The sequence below is a fragment of the Crocuta crocuta genome, unplaced genomic scaffold (genome assembly GCF_008692635.1).
Source record: "Crocuta crocuta isolate KB4526 unplaced genomic scaffold, BGI_CrCroc_1.0 scaffold367, whole genome shotgun sequence".
In the NCBI taxonomy this organism is placed as follows: domain Eukaryota; kingdom Metazoa; phylum Chordata; class Mammalia; order Carnivora; family Hyaenidae; genus Crocuta; species Crocuta crocuta.
In genome coordinates, this window is record NW_027527936.1 from 2708117 (window position 1) to 2730080 (window position 21964).

Here is a 21964-nt window from a genome sequence, read left to right on the forward strand (position 1 = left end):
GTCCAGGTGGGGGTGCCCCTTTCCATAATGTGCTCAAAGTTCACACAACCAAGATTACATTGCACTGATGCTTTTAACTCTAGAGGACTGGTAAGTAAGGCAGGAAACCAACATTCAAGTAAGCTAGTATCTTTCAAACTCCTTTTCCAAACTTGGAACCAATCTTTTTTCCCCCCTGCCATGAGAAATCTTTATTACTGGCAAGAATGCAGTGGAACAGACTTGAATACCACCGATGGTGTATAAAATACATTTTTTGTAATTACATATTTAGAATATATTATCATGGGAATGACCACACCAATACTGGTTAAATATCCAATACAGGTATTCACTTGTCAGAAGTTTGCATTCTACTACTTTGCCTTTAGGGAAGACCTACGTTGTTTTTGCTGACAAATCTGAAGAGAATTTTTGCTTTATAAAAATAGCATTCAGTGCTTGTTTTGCTGCAGTGAGCTGTTTACACAGGGCAGTGCTCACTGAGCAGCAAGAGTGGTGCTACCAAGTTTCTTTCCTAGGAACTCCGCTCAGCATCTAGCTGCCATAGTGTGGAAGAAAGTTTCCTACGGTGCAGTCTTGATACTGACATTGCAAACAAAACTACTTGTGTGTTTTTTTGATGTGTGTTTGTCTTGTGTTCTGTTGCCCAGCCCTCGATGAATGAATGCCTTTACCATATGTAAGAGCTGGATATCCGATGAACCTTTAAGGCAACCCAGTGGATGTGTTCTTCAGCCAGGATGCAGGTTTAGTGCCTGGTCTGGCAGTCAGATGGCACATGCATGAGACTTGGGAGAAGTGCACACTTCGCTGGGGGTGGGTGGGGTGGGGGAACAGCTGAGGGGGACACAGTGTTCTGCAGAAGCAATGGTTTCCTTATTTTGACAACTCTGCTTTAGTTCTTAACACTTAACTTTGAGCCTAGTACTCCAGCCTTTAACAGTTACAAGTGTCTCCTATCCCTTTATAAGAATATTTATGTGACTGTAGCAGAGGGAGCACAGGAAAAAGATGGACACCTGGCTGTTGGTAGAGCATGCAACTCTTGATCTTGGGGTTGAGTTTGAGCCCCACATTAGCTGTAAAGATTACTTAGAAGTATAGTCTTTGGGGCGTCAGGATAGCTCAGTCAGATTGGCTCAGGTCATGATCTCACAGTTTGTGGATTCAATTCCCATGTCAGGCTCTGTGCTGACAGCTCAGATCCTGGAGCCTGCTTCGGATTCTGTCTCCCTCACTCTCTGCCTCAACTCCTTTCTTACTCTGTCTCAAAAAATGTAAATGTTTAAAAAAATATTTTTAAGTGACAGTGGTGTAATACAGCAGAAATTTAGCCCACCACCAGGAATCCTACTGCTTCAGGTTTACCAGGAGGGAAAGCCACTAAAGGGGCTCTAAGGGAAGTCTTATTTATAGGCAGAGTAAGAAGTGAATGAGAAGAGGCAGGGGGACCAAGTTCCAGAAGGCACAGTGGAAGGTTTGGGAGGTAAAGCAATAGGGGTCAGATATGGAGTTGGCGAGAGCTAATGGAAATTGGAGTAAATGCTGACCAGGGGAAGCTTGAACATTTGGTAAGTGATAGGTAAACCAGAAAATGTCACACGTGACTGGCTTCATGCCAAGGTTTTGCTAGTGGAAGGGTTAGTCTGATGCTACTGTGGTTAGGTTGACTTGTGGCAGGGGAAGGAGCAGTCTTAGGAACTCTGCCTCTCCCTTCTCTGAGTGGTGCTATACAGCTAGAGGAGGTTGTATATCTTCCATCTGGCTGCCTGTTTATAAACTTTACAAGCAGGACAAAAGTGAGTAGACTGGCAGTTTGCACCACATTCACACCTGTCTTGTGATGTTTTAACCCCTCTGACAGGTTTGGGCAGTTGTTAGCTCTACAGCCCTCCTGCACTTTAATTCTGTTTGGGCTGAGGAGCTGGTGATGGGGTACCTGGATTATTTTTAGGGAGAATGATTTTCATTTTAGAAATCATACTCTGGGGCAAGGGGAAAAAAAGCTTGATCAGAAAAGAAGTGACCAGCTTGGTCATTACTGCAGGAGTCCGGGTAAACAATGAGACACGTGTTAACTGCAGTAGGAAAGAAGGTCAAATTTGAAATGTTTTCAAAAATGGAATTGACAGATGTGACTAGCTGAATGTGGGGATGAAGAAATCCAGCATGATTGCAGAATGTTCATACAGATGGTGTCATTTGCTAGAATAGAGAATACACAAAGGGGAGAGGTCTTTTCAGTTTATATGGTGTTTGAGGGAGTATACAGGAAGCAGATTTGGAGCTGAGGATTGAGGTGTAGGCCGAGATGAATGTTTGACAATCATTCAGTGGCCATTGAAAGCTATGGTCTTGGATGAAACTCCATCACTCCAGGGGTGTCTGTGGAGAACAGAACTTGGAACTTTTGGAACAAGGTCAAGATCTAAAAGCAATGACCAGAAAGAGACACAGAAATTCCAAAAAGGGAGGACCTCACAGAATCCTAGAGAACAAAATAGGAAATGACTCCTTTGCCATTACTCCGTCCAAGAAGGTACATGTGGGAAGTGTCAGTTGTGCTTCATAACAAGACCAGTCTTGAGAGTAGTTGTGGAAATGCAGGGATGGGCAGCAGGTTGAAGGGCTGTTGCTCCCAAAGTCTTCCATCTCCGTAACAACTAGCCCATCCTGCCAGGTCCCAGCCAAACCCCTCAGTCCTGATTTCTTTTTTCCCCTCACACTCCATATCCAGTGAGTCAGCAAATCCCGATGATTCTGCCTTTGAAACCTCCAGAATCTGACCACCTCTCACCTCCTACCCTGACATGGATCTAGGCCTCACCTTTCTGCTGTAGTCCATTTTCAATCTATTAGCCAAGGTCACACTGCCCAAATACTCAGAGGCTTCCAATCTCCCCTGAGCAGAAGCCAGCTAGGTATGGGAAACTTCTGTCTTCCACTTTCCCGGCTCTCCCTGTGGTTACTCCCAACCTCACAGGCAGCCTTTTCCAGACACACTCCCAATCCTGAGGCTTTTCCCTCTTGAGAGGAAGACCGTTGCCTCATTTAAGTAAATGGCTTTCTCGCCCAGATCTTTCAGGTCTTTAGGAAAGTCTTCCCTGACCATTGTTTGAAATAGCCACCCCTCTCTTCCCCATGGCCAGATCTTCTAGCCTCCTTGCTCACTTTTTTTCCAGTGCGTATCCTCATCTGCTAATACTATACTTGTTCTTTGTGCTTGAGATTTGTGTTCTATTCACTGCTGCTGTATCCCAGTATTTACAACAGGGCTAAAAGAACTTACAAGTTCAAAAAATATACTGACGTGGGATAAGGAAAGCAAAGGCTGCCTGTGAAAAGGCAAGTTTGTCTGACCATCCGATTTACGTTTTAGCCAATAGGATGTTCTTGAGTGGAGGGATGTGGTTTTCAGTTGCACTGGCCTCAAAGGGCTACCCTGGGCAACATGGGTATTCTGGTCACTGTAAAGATACACTGGAGTGGGGCACCTGGGTGGCTCAAGTCAGTTGGGCATCTGACTTCAGGTCATGATCTCACGGTTTGTGAGTTTGAGCCCCACACCAAGCTCTGTGCTGACAGCTCCGAGCCTGGAGCCTGCTTCACATTATGTGTCTCCCTCTTTGTCCCTCACCCGCTTACTTTGTCTCTCAAAAAATGAATAAATTCAAAAACAATAGGAGGGAAGGGTATTTTTTAGGATGAGGAGACATGTTTACGAGGGGCAGAGGAGGCAACCAAGAAGACAGCTTTAAAATGATGAAGCCTTATGTACAATAAAATGCTTCATTTTGTCCTGTGTATAACATGTAATTTTCATAAATCATCTGAGCCAATAAGAAGGAAAATGGTTTGGAGTCAGAATACCTGAGTGCCAGTTCTCTCAGGTAAACTTCACCTTCCACAGCCTCGGCATGGTGCTACTACATAAAAGTCAGTGCTGAACTTTGAAATCGCTCTCAAAGTAAGATATCTGGACCATCCACAAGAATATGAACAGATTTTCTTGGATCCCACCTTCAAACCGCCAAATCCAAATGTAGGGGAGGAGCCTCAGAATGAGCGTTTTATATTTTTAGAGATAAGATCCTGAAATTCTGGTGAAGGTTAGGTGAGAATAAAATAGTAATGTCTGACATTTTGTTAGTGCTCAGTAAGTGTTGGGTGTTAACAGCAACATTGTAAGAACTGATATAATAGTTGTGAGCTTTAAACTGAAAGTGATGGCCATGAGAATGTGACTTGTAGACTTCTGACTATAGGGAACATAAAAGACCCAACATGCTCTGCTCTGAAATCTACCGTGTTTGTCCCAGGGCCATAATTCCCCAGGGCTCCCAAGCCAGTGAGTGAACTTAGCAGAGATTCTAAAGCAGACGCGTTCAGGGAAGAAAGGGCTCCTCTGACAGCTGGCTTTGGCTCAAGAACTCTGATGGGCTTCTCCTTAGACCCCATGAGGGTCTAGGATGTTTCCACCCAGTATCACATCACTCAGGTCCTGTGTGATAGCTCTCTGCTCCCTCCCATTTTCCCTCACAAGTGTTTCCCTTGTCCTTGCATGCTTAATCCTATTTGGGGGTCTACTGCTTAGAGGACCCTGGCTAAATAAATATCAGAGAAAAGTAAGGAGGAGAAAAGTAAGGATGATTCTAGGAATTAAAAATTAGAATTATGGGACAGAGTATGAAGCACCAGGAGTCTGTCCCCCGCCCCAGACAACAAACACAGTGGTAGAATTAGTTTGTAAGTATTTTGGAACTGGATTCTTGAAGGCTTGAAACATCCAAGAAAGGCTTAGATGGCAAAATGAGTTTAATTTGAGGAATTTCAGCTCTTAGCTAAGCAGCAGCTACCCATCCCTCAGCCAGCCCAGCCCCATGGCAAGCAGTGGTGTACATGTTCCTCCTGGAGTAGCTTGCAGGAGCCAGAGAGCAATAAGGACTCAGGGCTCAACTCTCCTGCAAATATTGGGGATCTGTGTTCTGATTATTCATTGCTGCTTCTGGTCAAGGAAACCTAGACCCAGTCCACCACCATTACTGTTCTATCTTCTATACCCATTATTGCAAGTTCCTACCCTGTAGCTGATGTGATTTTTATGGAATATAAAAGGCTATTCCTCCCCAACTTGTTCATCTTAGTCTTTTCCCCTTTGAGGAGCCAGACATTAAAAGGATAATCAAAAGTAACCAGTATGTAGGGAAAATTAAAAAGTCACTAAATATATATGCCCAGGGAAAGGCACAGGCTCAGATAAGACCTAAAAAAAAAAAAAAAAAAAAAAAAAAACCTTAAATGTATACCTTAAAGTCTTCATGGGCACCTGGATGGCTCAGTTGGCTAAGTGTCTGACTTTGGCTCAGGTCATGATCTCCACAGTTCATGGGTTTGAGCCCTGCATCAGGCTCTGTGCTAGCAGCTCAGAGCCTGGAGCCTCCTTCAGATTCTGTGTCTTCCTCCTTCTCTGTCTCTATCTCTTTCTCTCAAAAATGAATAAACATTTTAGAAAAAAAAATTTTAAGACTGATTCCTTGGGGCATCTGGGTGGCTCAGTCGGTTAAGTGTCTGACTTCAGCTCAGGTCATGATCTCCTGGTTCGTGGGTTCAAGCGCTGCTGACAGCCAGCTCAGAGCCTGGAGGCTGCTTCGGATTCTGTGTCTCCCCCTCTCTCTGACCCTCCCCTGCTCACGCTCTCAGAAATAAATAAAACATTTTTTAAAAAAGAAAAACTTAAATGATGTATGTACAAAAGGGAAATATTAATAAAGAGATGGAAAACCCAAAACTTCTGCAGCTGAAAAGTATAACTGCAATGTAAAATTCACTACAGACATGGAAAGGCAAATTTTGAGCAGGCAGAATCTATGAACTTGAAGATAGGACAATTGAAATTATTGAATCTGAAGAACAGGAAGAAAAAAAGATTGAAAAGTGAACAAAGTCTAAAGGGACCTATGAGGTAATGTATCGTGGGAGTCCCAGAGGGAGAGTGAAAAAGGGACAGAAAATATTTAAAGAAATAATGGCTGAAAATGTCCTAAATCTTATGAAAGACATGACTAGAACCATACAAAAAGTTCAGTAGACTCCAAGGAGGATGAACTAAAGAAGGCCCACACGAAGACATGCTTTAATTCAAACTTTTGAAAGCCAGAGAGAATTTTGAGATTGGCAAGAAAGAAGCAACCCCATAAAAGGGAAGCCTCCGTAAGATTATAAGCAGGTTTTTGGTCAGAAACTGAAAGCCAGAGAGCAGTGAGCTGATATGTTTAAAGTGCTAAGAGAAAAAACACATAAACCAGGAGTCCTATACCTGGAAAATCACAAAAACAAATTCTGTATGATTCCACTTATGTGAGGTACTTAGACTAGTCAAACTAGAGGAAAAAGAATAGAATAGTGGTAATGAGGAATTTTGTTTAATGGATGTAAGAGTTTCTGTTTTGTAAGATGGAAAGAGTTCTGGCGATGGATGGTAGTGGTTACACAGCAATATTGTACTTAATGTCACTGAACTGTATGCTTTTTTAAAAATTTATTTTTTGAGAGAGACAGAGTGGGTTAGGGTTAGAGAGGGAGACAGAATCTGAAGCAAGCTACAGGCTCCCAGCTGTCAGCACAGAGCCCAACATAGGGCTTGAAGTTGTGAACCTTGAGATCATGACCTGAGCCACCCAGGCACCCCTGAACCGTATGCTTTAAAGTGGTTAAGATGGTAAATTTTATGTGTATTTTGCCACATTAAAAAAATCGGAGGGAAAATGATGGGGAAGATGTTGATTGAATAAAGATGTAAGAAAGAGCACATTGGAAACAAAACTGATTCTAGGGTCTTGCAGTGATTGTCAGTTTTATAGGAGAGATGGCTTGTCCAAGGAAGAAAATCTTTATCGGAAACAACTGATATTTAAAGGCCATTTTAGGGGTGCCTGGGTGGCTCAGTCGGTTAAGCATCTGATTGATTTCAGGTCAGGTTATGATCACACAGTTCATGGGTTCAAGCCCCGCTTCGAGCTCTGTGCTGACAGCTCAGAGCCTGGAGCCTGATTCAGNAATAATTTTTAAATGTACTCTAAAATTATATGGTAGCCCTTTGAAAAGATAATTCTTGACATCCACTTTTGGTAATTTGGGCCAGCTTTTCTGTGGAAGACAGCTAAGAACATTAGACAAAGTATATTCTAAAATCTTATTAAAGGCAACAAAATATTGAGGGATTCCTAGGCTAAGTTCAGGAAGAAGGTGATAATGTAGCAAAAATGATGCTCAAGGCTACTTTTTCCCCCCGGATATGTTTGCAAATCTGAAAGAGGCAACATAAGAGGCTGAGTGCTGATCTGGAAGAGGCAGTTGTACAGTGCTGGAGGGAAAAAAAAGTCCAGCCCCACCAACTGTGAGAACCCCTGTAAGGGAGCTCCAACGGTTGTACGATAGTGGCTAATTAAACCAACCCTCACATAGGTTGCAGCCTGACTTGGAGTCAACATGGGCACCTAGAAAACTCAAGTCCTGAATGGATAGAAGTGATCCAGAATAGCTAGTGCCCCCAGGCACAAGCAAATACTATCTGAGGAAAATAATATATAACCCCACCTTGAAATTATTTCTACACATATTTTACAGATACTAAATCAAATGCATATTCAAAGATAACTAGGTTTACAAGGAGACAAGGAACCATGAACAAGGTTGAAACACAATAGAAAAGGATCCACAGGAACCTCAGATACCAAAGATAACAGACACAATGTGAAGCAATCATGTTTACTATATTCAATGGAGATAAAAGAAGTAGCTTGAAAATTGTAGGTGTTGTGGGCTGAATTGTGTCACTCTCCCACTCAAATTCATATATTGAAGTCTTAACCTTCAGTACCTCAGAATGTGACTATTCTGCATAGGGTATTTAAACAGGTAATTAATGGGGCGCCTGGGTGGCTCAGTTGGTTAAACGTCCGACTTCGGCTCAGGTCATGATCTCACGGTTCGTGGGTTCGAGCCCCGTGTCGGGCTATGTGCTGACAGCTAGCTCAGAGTCTGGAGCCTGCTTGAGATTCTGTGTCTCCCTCTCTCTTTGACCCTCCCCTGCTCACGCTTTCTCTCTCTCTCTCAGAAATAAATAAAAAACATTAAAGAAAATTTTAAAAAAATAAATAATAATTAAGGCTACATGCTGTCATTGAGGTAGGCATTAATCCAATGGGACCTGTGTCCTTATAAAAAGATTAGGGCATACACACAACTGAAGGACCTTGGAAGACCTCAGAAGATAGTTTCTACAATTTCAGAAGAGAAACGTCAAAATGAAACTAACTCCACTGACGCCTAGATCTTGGTCTGGACTGCTAGCCTTCAGGAACGTAAGGAAGTAAATTTCTGTTGCTTAATCCACCCGGGCTGTGATACTTTCTTAAGGAAATCCTCACAAACTGCAATACAGAAGGGAACCAGAAGCTGTAATTAAACCAGCAGATTTTTAAAAATTAACCAGGTGAGAATCTGAGAACAGAAAAATACAATACACCAAAAAATCTGTAGATTTAGAAGCTGGTTAACACAACTGAAGGTAAAATTAGTTAACTGGGAGATAGCTGAAATAAACCATGTATACTGAAGTACAGAGAATTTAAAGATTGGAAAGTAGAGAAGAAAAACTAAGAATACAGTAAGAAAATCAAGCCGACTATGATTGAAGCCACAGAAGAAAGGAAAAAGGAATGAATTGGGGAGAGAATGGCTGAGACTTAGGGATGATTAAGGGGAAGGAGACACCAAAAGAAAGAGTCAAGAAGCCCAAAACTTACATAAAATATCCACATCTAAACACATCAATAACAGTACCACAGATTTTAGACAAAAGAGGAATCAGGAGGAAACAAATGTTACTTTGAAAGGAATGACATTAAAGCTGACATCTGGTTTCTCAACAGAAAGGGTGGGTGCCTTAAAACTGTGGAAAGCCAACGTCGGTGATCTGAAAGAAAATACTTGCCAACCTAGGATTCCCATACACACTAGGATATGAAGGTGAAAAAACATTTTGAGGCAAAAAATGGAGAACATTGACAAGCAAGCAGCAGATTTGCACTTAATCAGCAAAAGGAAATGATCCTATTGGAATATTGGAAGATACAGAAGCAATGAAAAAGAAGTAAGTCCCAAACAAAGGTTGCCTGCTTCTGTTTTTGTTTGTTTTTAAATTTACATCCAAGTAATTAGCATATAGTGCAATAATGATTTCAGGAGTAGAATCCAGTGATTCATCCCGTACATATAACACCCAGTGCTCATCCCAGCATGTGTCTTCCTTAATGCCCCTCACCCATTTAGCCCATCACCCCACCCACAACCCCTCCAGCAACCTTCCATTTGTCCTCTATATTTATGTCCTCTATATTTATTATGATATTTATCTTTCTCTAATTTTGCTTAGTATATACACTCTAGTTCCATCCATATTGTTGCAAAGGGCAAGATTTCTTCTTTTTGATTGCCGAGTAATACTGCATTGTGTATATACTACACCTTTATGCATTCATCTGTTGATGAACATTTGGGCTCTTTCCATACTTTGGCTATTGTTGATATTTCTGCTATAAATATTTGGGTACATGTGCCCCTTCAAAACAGCACACCTAAATGTTTTGGATAAATACCTAGTAGTGCAATTGCTGGGTCGTAGGGTAGTTCTATTTTTATTTTTTTGAGGAACCTCCATGCTGTTTTCCAGAGGGGCTGAACCAGTTTGCATTCCCACCAGCAGTGCAAGAGCATTCCTCTTTCTCCATATCTTCGTCACCATCTGCTGTTGCCTTAGTTAATTTTAGCCACTCTAACTGGTATTAGGTGGTCTCTCATTGTGGTTTTGATTTGTATTTCGCCGACGATGGGTGATGTTGAGCTTTTTTTCATGTGTCTGTTGGCCATCTGGATGTCTTCTTTGGAAAAGTGTCTATTCACATCTTTTGCCCATTTCTTCACTGGATTATTTGGTTTGGGGTGTTGATTTTGTTAAGTTCTTTATACATTGTGGTTACTAACTCTTTATCAAATATGTCATTTGCAAATATCTTTTCCCATTCTGTCAGTTGCCTTTTAGTTTTGCTGATTGTTTCCTTTGCCATGCAGAAGCTTTTTATCTTAATGAGGTCCCAACAGTTCAATTTTGCATTTGTTTCTCTTGCCTCTGGAGATGTGTTGAGTAAGAAGTTGCCGTGGCCGAGGTCAAAGAGGTTTTAGCCTGCTTTCTCCTCTAGGATATTGATGGCCTCCCATATTATGTTTACATTTACGTTTCATCCGTTTTGAGTTTATTTTTGTGTATAGTGTAAGAAAGTGGTCCAGGTTCATTCTTCTGCATGTCACTGTCCAGTTTTCCCAACACCATTTGCTGAAGAGACTGTCTTTATTCCATTGGATATTCTTTCCTGCTTTGTCAAAGGTTCGTTGGCCATATGTTTGTGGGTCCATTTCTGGGTTCTCTATGCTGTTCTACTGATCTATGTGTCTGTTTTTGTGCCAGTACCATACTGTGTTGATGATTACAGCTTTATAATACAGCTTGAAGCTGGGAACTGTAATACCTCCAGCTTTGGTTTTCTTTTTCAGGATTGCTTTGGCTATTCAGGGTCTTTTCTGGTTCCATACAAATTTTTGGATTGTTTGTTTTAGCTCTGTGAATAATGCGGGTGTTATTTTGATAGGGATTGCATTGAATATGTAGATTGCTTTGGGTAGTATACATATTTTAACAATATTTGTTCTTCCAATCCATGAGCATGGAATATTTTTTCATTTTTTGTGTATCTTCAATTTCTTTCAAAAGCTTTCTCTTGTTTTCAGTGTATGTATTTTTCACCTCTTTGGTTAGGTTTATTCCTAGGTATTGTATGGTTTTTGGTACAATTGTAAATGGGATGAATTCCTTGATTTCTCTTTCTGCTGCTTCATTATTGGGCATAGAAAGGTTGCCTACTTCTGAGGTGTGTAGAAGCAAATGCTGCCTGCCACTAGAGGAAAGAAGAAAATCCTTTCAGGACCAAGGTCCTGGATTGCTATGAAACAGAAGTCTGCTGCCTGGTGGTAGGGCAGGAAACTCACTCAGACCCAGCACCATTACAATGCAGAGGTCAGATGCTGTGTGTGGAGGACAGAGCCCTATCCGGGGGCTCAGGTGCACAGGGCCTGTCTACAGCTAAGGCTGGAGCAGGAGGAGCGAGAAAACTCTCCTGCCACCAACATGAGCCTTGCATCATAAACAATGACAAGTTACTACTGTGGACCGGGCAAGAGATTGGAGAGGGACTCCCTCTGCGGTGCAGGCATTCAGGGAGTGTTGAATGCCGAGGAACACCAAAACCCGCCACTGGGCTCTGTGCTGATCATGGAGCCTGCTTAGGATTCTCTCTGTCTCTGTCTCTCTCTCTCTCCCTCCCTCCCCCCCACCCTGCCCCTCTTCACCCACTTGCACTCTCTTTCTCTCTAAAATAAAAAAAAACTATGTAAGCCAGAAGACACTAGGATGACATCTATATAGTACTGAGAGTCAACCCTAAATTCTATTCCCAGTGAAAACACCTTTTTTTTTTTAATGTTTTATTTATTTCTGAGAGAGACAGCGTGAGCAGGGGAGGGTCAGAGAGGGAGAGAGATACACAGAATTTGAAGCGGCCTCCAGGCTCTGAGCTGGCTGTCAGTACAGAGCCTGACGCAGGGCTTGAACCCACGAACCGCGAGATCATGACCTGAGCCGAAGTCAGACGCTCAACTGACTGAGCCACCCAGGCGCCCTGAAAACACCTTTCAAAAATGATGGAAAAATACAGATTTTTCGCTTGTCGCCATAGGTCAGTGCAAAGCTTTCCAGCGCCATCTTGGGAGGCATCTGTGTTTGCCTGGGGTTTCAAGTACCTTCTGAGAGGATCAGCATCTCCATGTACTAGCTTTCCTTCAGACTTTTTTTTTTAACCTTTCTATTTGAAATAACTTCAAAGTTAAGAAAAAAGTTGCAAGAAATGCAGCTTCCAGTATGTCTGATTAATTGCCTAATTAATATTATACCGCAGATATCTGCCTTATAACACTCTTCAAGTGTGTCTATGCATATTTTTTTTCTGATGCCTCATTACCCTCTTAGCACTTTAGTGTGTATTTTCCTAAAATACAAGGACACTGTCCTTCGAAACTACAAGAGACTATCACATTCAGAAAACTAACTCTGAGAGGCGCCTGTGTGGCTCAGTCAGTTAAGCGTCAGACTTCGGCTCAGGTCATGATCTCACAGTTCATGGGTTCGAGCCCCGCATCAGGCTCTGTGTTGACAGCCAGCTCAGAGCCTAGAGCCTGTTTCAGATTCTGTATCTCCCTCTCTCTCTGACCCTCCCCTGCTCACGCTGTCTCTCTCTCTCTCTCTCTTAGAAATAAGTAAGACATTTTAAAAAATTAAAACTAACTTTGAAATGGTACTACCTACCATCTAAACCACAAACACCATTTAGATTTCACTAGTTGTCCAGGATCACTCATTGCATTTAGTTGTAATATCTCTTCAATCTCTGCAGTCTTTTCTGGTCTTCATCACGTGGACAGTTTTGAAGAGTGCAGGTAGTTACTTTGGATTTTTCTGTTTTGTCAAAAGTAGGTTCTATTTGTGCACCTTTAGCAGGAATATCACAGAAATGATGCTGTGTTCTTCTCAATGCATTATATCAAAGGACACACAATTTTGACTTGCCCCATTACATTTACTAGTTAATAAATTATACTAGTTGTCATTTCACTATAGAGCTTTTTCTCCCCTAATAAGTACTTAATTATTCACATCAGTATGGACTAACAGATTCCTATTTTTTATCCACTGAATTAAAATCCATCGCTACCATTATTTATTTCAGTGTTCAAATTTTCCCAGATAAAGCAAATGGAAATCCTTTTAATCTGGCTTCTGTATCCTTTGGCTATGTCTCCATGATTCCTTGACCACTTTCTTACTTTCTGGGACATTACGATTCTCCAGAACTTTCCTTGCTCCAGTCCTCAAATCAGTCTTTTCCCCATAGAGCCTTGGTACCTATTAACAGAGAATGGTATTCAGAAATCAAAGTATGTATGTCTTCCCGCTGGGTTGTCATTGCTTCTAGGCTTTTCTTTTTTTTTTTTTTTAATTTTTTATAGTTTATTTGTTTTTGAGACAGAGAGAGACAGAACATGAGGGGGGGGGGGGTCAGAGAGAGAGGGAGACACAGAATCTGAAACAGGCTCCAGGCTCTGAGCTGTCAGCACAGAGCCCAATGGGGGCCTCGAACCCACGAACCGTGAGATCATGACCTGAGCCGAAGTCAGACACTCAACCGACTGAGCCACCCAGGCGCCCCGTCTCTAGGCTTTTCTAGGGATAGAACTCATAGACCTATGTCCATGTGTATTTCACACACATGTACGTACAGATATGCAACTATAGCCATTTCTTTTTTTTTTTTATTTTATTTTTTTATTTCTAGGAGAGAGAGAGACAACGTGAGCAGGGGAGGGTCAGAGAGAGAGGGAGTCACAGACTGAAACAGGCTCCAGGCTCTGAGCTGGCAGTCAGCACAGAGCCGACGCGGGGCTAGAACCCACGAATCGCGAGATCATGACCTAAGCGAAAGTCGGACGCTTAACTGACTAAGCCACCCAGGCACCCCGCAACTATAGCCATTTCAATATTTATCTAAATATATTAGAAGCCAGGTGTTCATCCACATACCCCCAGTTCCAATCCAACACCAGAGGATTTATTCAAGTCTTCCCCATTTCCATCTTCATAAATCAATCCTCTGACAGTGAGAAGCCTGGCCCCCATAGTCTTCAGTATATTTATCATTTGTTCAGTCCCCTTATATGTAACTCATCCTTGAACCTGTCTGCCATGGACAACTCGGCTTTGTGATCACTAAGTGGGCCACCGTGTGGACAAAAGGGAATGCTTCTCGGGTTTTGGCTTGGCGATTGCATAGCATTGTGTCAGCCCTTTGAAGAATTCTTTACCCTTTCTTTCCCCAACATTTTTAGTTGTTTTGAACAGGAGCATTGTCAAAGAATAAAATTGTAATGTTCTCATAAGTTGAGCCAAATCTTATTTTTATGTGCTCTATGAGGAGAAAACGTCAGGAAGCGCTAATTTGGGTTGTTATCCGTTCTTCATTGCCTGGATCAGGTTTAGCTGTGGCTTCCTATAATCTTGCCACTTCTAGACGAAATCATAAATTGAACTGCTTTCACTGTATCTGGTATTAAAACCATGGAGGAGACCCACACACCCCACGGCTCTTCCCTCATGAGCCTAGATCAGTGTTTCCCAAACTCCTGCATGCACACAAACCACCCAGAGATCTCGTTAAATGCAGAGCGCGTGTTACCTGGTCTAGGGTGGAGTCCGAGAGTCTGTTTCTAACAGATTTCCTGGTAGCAAGAGTCTCGAGTACTCATCACCCTTATTCCAGGGGTCAGTGAGGGGGGATTCAGTTGTTCAGCCAGCAAAACTTACAGGTATGTTCAACCTTTTCTTTTTTTCATTTGCAAACCTACACACACACAGAGCAGAGTGAACCCCGAAGCATCACTGGCATTTACCAAACTTCCTCTGCCCCTGACCTTTCTGTTCTGAGAGTATCTTATTTTATTATTTTTTAGTGTATTTTAAAGCAAATCCAGCCATTCTATCATGTCAACGTGCACCTCTAACAGATTAGGATTAAAAACACAGACACAACACAGTGTCATTATCAAATGAAATTCACAATACATACAATACAAAACATAATTCCTTGACACCATCTAATACTCAGTCCATATCCGTGCTCTCGGATGCAGGCGATGGATGGGTCCCCGGGTCAGCTACTCCAATGCCCCAGACTCACTCCCTTAAGCTGAATACCTTCGGTCGCCATGCTGCTTGGGCTTTCCTCGCTGGCCAAGAACACGTCCTCCGCAAACTGTATTCTATGGCCTGCCAGTTTGATTCTTGGGAGAACTCTGCTAATAAGCCTCAGCAAAATCTTTAGGATCGTGCCCTTTGACTGCCTTCCTGGGGCTCTGCCCAGTCCTCTAGTCCTGAGGCTGGGACAGTAAACAGTAGCCCGGGCAGGAGGCCTGGAAAGTTGGCCCTGCCTTAAGTTGGCAGCGCAGGTGACCTTGATGTAGACGTTTGAGAAAGTTTGCTTCAGGAGAGGACTGGGGGCCAGGCTTCCCAAACTCTTCCAGTCTTACAGCCCTCTAACTTTCCCCAGATACCTACTCATCGCTAGGATGTGCTGTTAATCAGTGCATTGGGCCCTGTGCAGGGATTGCCTCTCCACGTCTCCAACCCCTGGCTATATAGGCAGAAAGGACATCCTGTCACCAAGGACCAGAGTGAAGCTCATTCCTGTAGCTGTCAGGACCCTCCCCCCACTCCTCGCCACTGGCATGCAGCTCGTCTCTCTTGCAGCCCATCCCTGAAACTCACCGGCAACAGCCCGCACATTCTATCCCAACGTTTTCCTACCATGTCCCAAGCCTCTGGTGGGCCCTGAACCTCAAGAGAATACACACAGTTTCCTGGCCAAATGCCCTGTGACCAGATAACAGGGGCTGCGAAATCCCCGGCTGGGGACAGGAGAGAGGTCCTGCAGGACCAGGAGAGGAGGCGCCTCTGGGCCCCACATCCCACCCTGCTCAGCCTGTGCCCGTGACAGGGGCCCTTACCAACCCTCAATTTCTGAATTCCAAAGTTGGTGTCGGTTCGGCCTCTTCTGGCTATAGGTGATGGAAGTCAAGAGTGTTTCCGCAAAAAGGGGGTATTTATTGGGAAGATGTGGGAATCTCATGGAGCAGCCCAGCCCAGTCTCAGGAAAGGCAGAGGGATTCAGGGCTTCCCCTCTTTTTTCTTCGGCAGATCCCCTCCCAGTGGCAAGAAACGTGGCCCCAACAGCCCCAAGCTTCAGGCCTCACAGAGGTGCCCACACAGCACAGTCCCTTAGGAGCTGCCTGAACTCAGTGCCAGGACCACCCAAGGCCAATTTCCTCTGTATGTCCGGGGAGGAGCCTGGGCACCAGGTCCCCGGGTGACTTGAAAGCAGGCAAGATCTGATGCATTATAGCTTCCAGCCCCCAGACAGACTTGGAGTTCTCATTTATAACGGGGGGGGGGGGGGGGGGGACNCAGGAGACGGCTTCCCCCGAGGCGCCCTGTGGGCACGCAGCAGCTGCCCCGCCAGGGCCCTGCGTCCATAATCCCACAGCCCCTCCGCCACTTGCTCCTCTCCTCCCATCCCTGACCTCCCAGGGAGTGCGCCCGCCGTCATCGTGTCAGACTTCATTTCCCTCAGGCCAAGCTTGGGGGAGAAGGCTGGGCTGCATCCGCGGGATGTGGTGACTTGATGAGAGATGTGGTCACAAGGCAGGTGTTGGGAAGCCAGACAGAGCTGGCTGAGGAGGGCATGGGGAAGGCGGCTCTGAGGTCACAGCCAGGCTGGGGAGTTACTGGAGCCCGGATCAGCACTGGATGTGCTGTGTAACCCACCCTGGAGGTCTGTCTCCCCATCTTTATGCCCAAGGACTCAGGGACCCACTCTAAGCCATGCCAGGGACAGATCAAAGGACGCCACACTTGAGGCTGGAGGTTCACTTCTCTTTCCAAAAATTACCAAACACACAGTCTAGGTGTGGCAGGGGACAGTCAGGTTGGGGACCTGGACATTATACACCCAGGGGGCCCTTGGCGGAGGCGGACAATTTAACAACTGGTCTGAAAGTCAAAAGAGAGGAGAGCTGGTTAGTGGGGTGAGCGTCAGGGCGGGGCAGGGGCTGTGGGGTTCAGGCCCAGGCGCAGGGACTGGCCAGCGTGGTCAGACCTGGGCCCTCCCAGCAGCCCACCCGGGGGCCCATTCCTGGCAGCAGGGGCAACACGATTTGGCCTGGCCGTGTGTGTGTGTGTGTGTGTGTGTGTGTGTGCGTGTGGTGCTGGGTCTACTGGAAGGGCCTGAGACCTAAACCCAAGGACAGCGAGCCGACCAAACCTCTTGGTCTTTCTGAACCTGTTTCCTCGTGTGTAAGGTGGGGACATTCATCATCCTGACACTGCCCCCTTTATGGGGTTGCTGTGAGGAGCCTGTCAGCCTGGGAAGGGGACAGGCACTAGCCACCCCAGGGCATGGGGCACCAAGGTCCACCTTTGTGGCTGTGTCCCCAGGGCCCGGCACAGAGTAGACACTCACGTAGCCCTGCAGCGAGTAAATAAGTGGCCCGTGGAAAGTGACGGCATCTGGGCTGGAAACATCTGGTGCCCGTGCACGGTGCAGACAGGTCCCTGCCCGTACCTCGACATGCGTGTGCACCTGCGGGCTGGGTCCTGCCTCTGGCCTCCCTCTGAGTGTCTGGGTCTGAGTCTCAGAGGGCAGAGTAGGTGCCTATGTGGGGACAAGCTGCTCAGAACCCTAACGGGGCTCGGGGGGCACGCTGTGCCGCAGGGGTGCCGAAGGGGCCGGAGGCGTGCAGGGCTCAGACGTACTCTCGCGCAGCAGCCGAGGGGCCAGGCCGGTAGGGCTGCGGGGTGCTGTTGGCTCTCTCAGGCTCCGGGCACGTACAGCAGAGGAAGGAGCCCCCCAACATGGCCAGGCCGGCGGAGGCCCAGCCCACGAACAGGGCCGAGCCGAACTCGTACCTGCAAAAGGTAGGGAGGTCGCCGTCAGGGCTGGCTGCAAGCCTGCCCTGTCCCGGGGGTCCCCCCGCGCCCGCCCACGCCACTCGCCCCCCCTCCGCGGGGTGCGCAGGGTGTGGGGAGCTGAGACCAGGGGCATCCCAAGCCTCCCCGGTCTCTCTGGATGCGTTCGGATGAATGCCCCCCTCTTCCCCAGCGCCGACGTCCGCCCCAGCACAGCCGCACCGCCCAGAGTGACCCAGGCCCAGGGCGGCCTGCTCTGCGCGTGCACGCGGGCCCCTTTCCGCATCTGGCCAGGGGAGGGGGTCCAGGAGAGCCGCCGAGGCCCGTGGAGAGGAGCAGGGCAATCCCTGCCATCTTTCTCTCGGTCACCCTGTGGCCCAAAGAACTCCCAGCCCGGGCGGCCCGCTCTCCTCCGGCGCACGCGGGACCCTCCCCCTGGTGCCCCGGGTCTCCCCGCTTCCGGGCCCTCCTCCAGCCTAGCCTCTCTCTGCGGCGCCCCCAGGACGCCCCGCCCCCATGCTTTTGCTTTAGGCGCCCCCTCCTGGAGGGTCCCACGTCTGTGCCTCCTGGCGCTCCACTCCTCTTCCTTCAGGGCCCCCTTCAGACGCCACCTCCTCCCAGGGTCTTTTCCTGACCCCTGGGCCCTGACCGTTACTCTCACTAGGTGGCCATTCAGCTCCTGGCTTGCCCGAGCTGACGCTAGCGCCTCCAGGGCAGAGAGCACCGGGTCCCTCCGTGTCCCCAGGGCCAAGCCCAGGGCCGGCATACTGGATGCCTTGGAGTGTTGGAGGGATAAGGAACCAGAGCCAGGCTGACGTCTGTCACTGAGCCGAGCAGCCTCTTGCTTGGAGACCTTCATGGCCGGAGCTGCCAGCCCCAGGGAATAAGCCCCAATCCAGAGGTCTCCTTTTTCTCCCTCACCACACCTTTGCCTTCTCCAGGGAGCCTTCCAGACTGGAACAGCCCCAGCATCTTTTCCTCTTCTCCCTCTGCCAGGGCCAAAGGTCATTCACGATGTGTGGGATTGAGACTGTTCCATTCTCTACTCTGACACAGCTGAGAGGGGAGGCTGGAGCCAGGTGGGCCCAGGCTGTCTTCACAGAGCCCCCTATTCCACCCTCACGCCCTCGGCCTTACCAGTCCTGGCTGTTCTAGTTGCTAAATATCTCTGAACGTATTTTTCACTGCGAGCCTCTAGCCCCAAGCCCTGCTCCGGACCTTTGCACTTTACTGGTCTTATCCCCTCCCCACCACATTGCACGTCACAGCCACGATTGTTGGCCGCCTTCCACCCCAGGATGGGGAGCCAAATTTTCCTATGGCCGTAAGGCCCCCCAATGTCTGCCCTTCCTGCTTCTCCAGTCTCCATCTTCCAGCCCAAAGCACCCGCTGCCTTCTGCGGGGATCACAGCGACGGGTTTGCTGAGTGCTCTCCAGGGCGCTGGAATGGTGTGGAATGGTGCAAAGTCCTCCCTGCAGCATCTCATTGAGCCCTCACACCCACATGTGTGAGGTCCTTGGGTCCTTGGGTCCCAGCTCCATTTTACAGGGAGGAGACCAGGCTCAGAAAGATTAAGGAACTCGCCCTTCACACAGCCAGCACACACAGAGCTGGGATTTAAACCCGGATCCGGGTTGCTTAGCTCCTGGAGTGCCCTCCACAGGGCCCCTGCCCCTTCAGAGCACCCAACCACACCCTGCCTGGCTCCCTGCTCCAGAGAGTTTCTTGGTTATGACACTCAGGGCTCGACCCTTGTTTCTCCCTCCAAGTGTCCTGCTGGACAAAGGCAGTGGAGCGGGAGGCCCAGCTTGTCCCCTGGCCCAAGCCGTGCCCTGGCACCCACCTGGCATTGATAGGTGTGCTGGGGTTGAAGAACTCCTGGGTCACCAGGGTGGCATACCATGAGACGGCTGTCAAAGTGCAGAGGCCTAAGGACAAAGGAGGGAGGGCTCAGCTCTGCTCTGGCCCCCAGCCGGCCACCCAGAGTGGGGCCACCTGCCATGGCCGAGGTGGTGGGGAGGGAGCCAGGGACACTCACCTGCCAGGAGGAAGAGGGCACCCCCAGAGATGGCGATGCGGCTCTTGGCGACGGGGTTGCTGTCCCCGACACGGGTGCACTTCATGCCCACCACACTGAGCACCATGGCCACAAAGCCCAGGAGCACGGCCACCACCATCAGGGCTCGGGCGGACTGGATGTGACCTGGGCAGGGCGGGAGGGACTGAGCGGGTGGCCGGAGAAGTGGGGACACAGGAGGAGCCCAGGATGGGAGGGGCCGGAGCAGGAGCACGAAGCTCCTCCCTGGCAGCCACCTGCAGCAGGTGTGAGGGGACAGTGAGGACACAGGTGATTACAGGCTGTGGGCCCGAGCTTCACTTTCACCCCCCTCTCCTCTCCCCTTCAGACTCTGTAGCATCAGGGAAGTTTGAGTTCTCTGGCCAGCTGCTCTCTGCAGGCAGCCTCCCTTTGGGGCCTGGCCCACCCCCTCCCAAGCAGTGGGGGTCGCTTCCTCCTGGAGCCTTGCAGAGTCAGCAGAAGAAAGAACCGAGGGAGTCTGAGGCCCGGCTCGTCCAGGTTGGCTCTCAGGCAGGGACGCCTCCTCCATCGGTCATCATGGCTCCTGGTCACCTTCCGCTCTGCCCCCTGACTCGTCCATGGCAGGCACACACCTGCACCCAGGTCAGTCCTGGGCCACCGGCAGCCCAGGGGATCTGGGTCCCTGAAAGAGCCAGGCGACCCACCTGGGTGGGCATGGGGAGGGGGTGTTGTGTGATAGCTGCCCGGCTCAGGCCGGTGAGGCCCTGGGCAGAGGGTGGGTGGGTTGGCCCCAAGCCAGGGACAGAGCTGCAGTGGCCTGTTTACACAAGCCAACTTGTCAGGCGCAGCCCCGCACCCCGGGAGAAGGAGAAGGAGAGGGAACCACGAGCGCAAACGCCGTGTGCACAGGTGTGTGCGTAGTGTGGGTCGGCGCGCCCAAATGGGGACGTGCGTGTCTCGGTGCAGGCCTGGCATGAAGGTGTGTGCACAGTGTGTCCGCATATGGAGTATGGGGAGAAGGGGAGGGGAATGAGCCTCTCCGAGTGCCAGGCACCCCTCTCAGCTAACCCTGCCACAGTCCTGTAAGGCCCTCGTGCGCCCCTCTACAGATGAGGACATGCGAACACAGGCAGGGGGGCGGCTCCTTTTTTTTTTTTTTAATTTTTTTTAAGGTTTTTTTTTTAATTTCTAGAGAGAGAGAGAGAGCGTGAGCAGGGGAGGGTCAGAGAGAGAGGGAGTCACAGACTGAAACAGGCTCCAGGCTCTGAGCTGGCAGTCAGCACAGAGCCCGACGCGGGGCTCGAACCCACGAACCGCGAGATCATGACCTAAGCGAAAGTCGGACGCTTAACCGACTAAGCCACCCAGGCGAGGGGGCGGCTCCTTTAAGGTTATAGTGGCAGAGCGGGGATCTGGACTCCTGGCTGTCAGAGCCTACAGCCCCTGCCCTCCACGGGGCACCAGGCTGGCCTGGATTTTCAAAACGCACAGGGGTAGGGGCTGGAGAATGAGGCCCAGCACAGGGTCAGGCTGTGTGCCAGCCTGCTCCAGACTCCCCCCTTCCCCCACATCCCACCTCCCCCAAGGCAGGGAGACCTACCTTCCAGGGCGAGCAGTGAGTCGTAGAGTTTGCACTGCACCTGCCCGGTGCTCTGGGAGGCGCAGGACATCCAGAGCCCTTCGTAGAGGCCCACGGCTGTGATGATGGCGTCGCCCGCGTACGAGGACTGCTTCCACTGCGGGAGGGCTGTGCTGGCGATGATGCCCACCCAGCCACCCAGGGCCAGGAAGTAGCCCAAGAGCTGGAGTCCTGAGTTGGCCATGACCCAGGGGAGGGGAGGAGGGGGCTGGAGGTCCCAGGGCTCAGGCCCGGGCCAGGGTCCCTGGGTAGGCCCGGGTCATGGCCAGGTGAGAGGAACAATTGGGTGGGGGGGTAGGAGAGCGGCGGGTGGCCAGAGGCTGAGAAGGAGAGGTTGCAGCCCGGTGGTGGTGGCGGCGGCAAAGGCAGCGGCTCTGGGCTCTAGAATGCAGGGGGAGGCCGAGGGGCTGGGAAGGCCAGGGGCCCGCCCACAGCAGCTGCCTAAGCCAGAGCAGGGTCCTCAGCATGGCTCCTGCCGGCCCCCTGGGGTGGGGGGCGGGGCCATGGCACAGGTGGGTGCCTCGGCCCCGCCTCCCGGGGATAGAGAGGGGAGGGGCTGGGAGGAGTGACCCTGTTTGCCCCTCAGGGCCTTCCTGCCGG

The 21964-nt window shown here is 48.7% G+C and overlaps 1 protein-coding gene across 1 annotated transcript; it reads right to left on the reverse strand.

Moving 5' to 3' along the window:
• Positions 1 to 17446: 17446 nt before the first annotated feature.
• Positions 17447 to 21572, reverse strand: CLDN19 (claudin 19). Its single transcript, XM_077752192.1, has 4 exons — positions 21326 to 21572; positions 19726 to 19890; positions 19531 to 19615; positions 17447 to 17686 (listed from the first exon to the last, which is right to left on the reverse strand). The coding sequence occupies exons 1-4, from the start codon at positions 21546 to 21548 to the stop codon at positions 17524 to 17526; spliced, it is 636 nt and encodes a 211-aa protein (XP_077608318.1). The 5' UTR covers positions 21549 to 21572; the 3' UTR covers positions 17447 to 17523.
• Between the last annotated feature and the right edge of the window lie 392 nt (positions 21573 to 21964).

Bases quoted from the DNA above. Each gene is read 5' to 3' on its own strand.
- CLDN19 (XM_077752192.1), bottom strand. From the start codon at position 21,548: ATGGCCAACTCAGGACTCCAGCTCTTGGGCTACTTCCTGGCCCTGGGT. The intron at 19,891-21,325 runs GTAGGTCTCCCT...CGCCCTGCCCAG, and splicing joins CTCACTGCTCGCCCTGGAAG to GTCACATCCAGTCCGCCCGA. The intron at 17,687-19,530 runs GTGGGTGCCAGG...TACCTTTTGCAG, and splicing joins AGCACACCTATCAATGCCAG to GTACGAGTTCGGCTCGGCCC.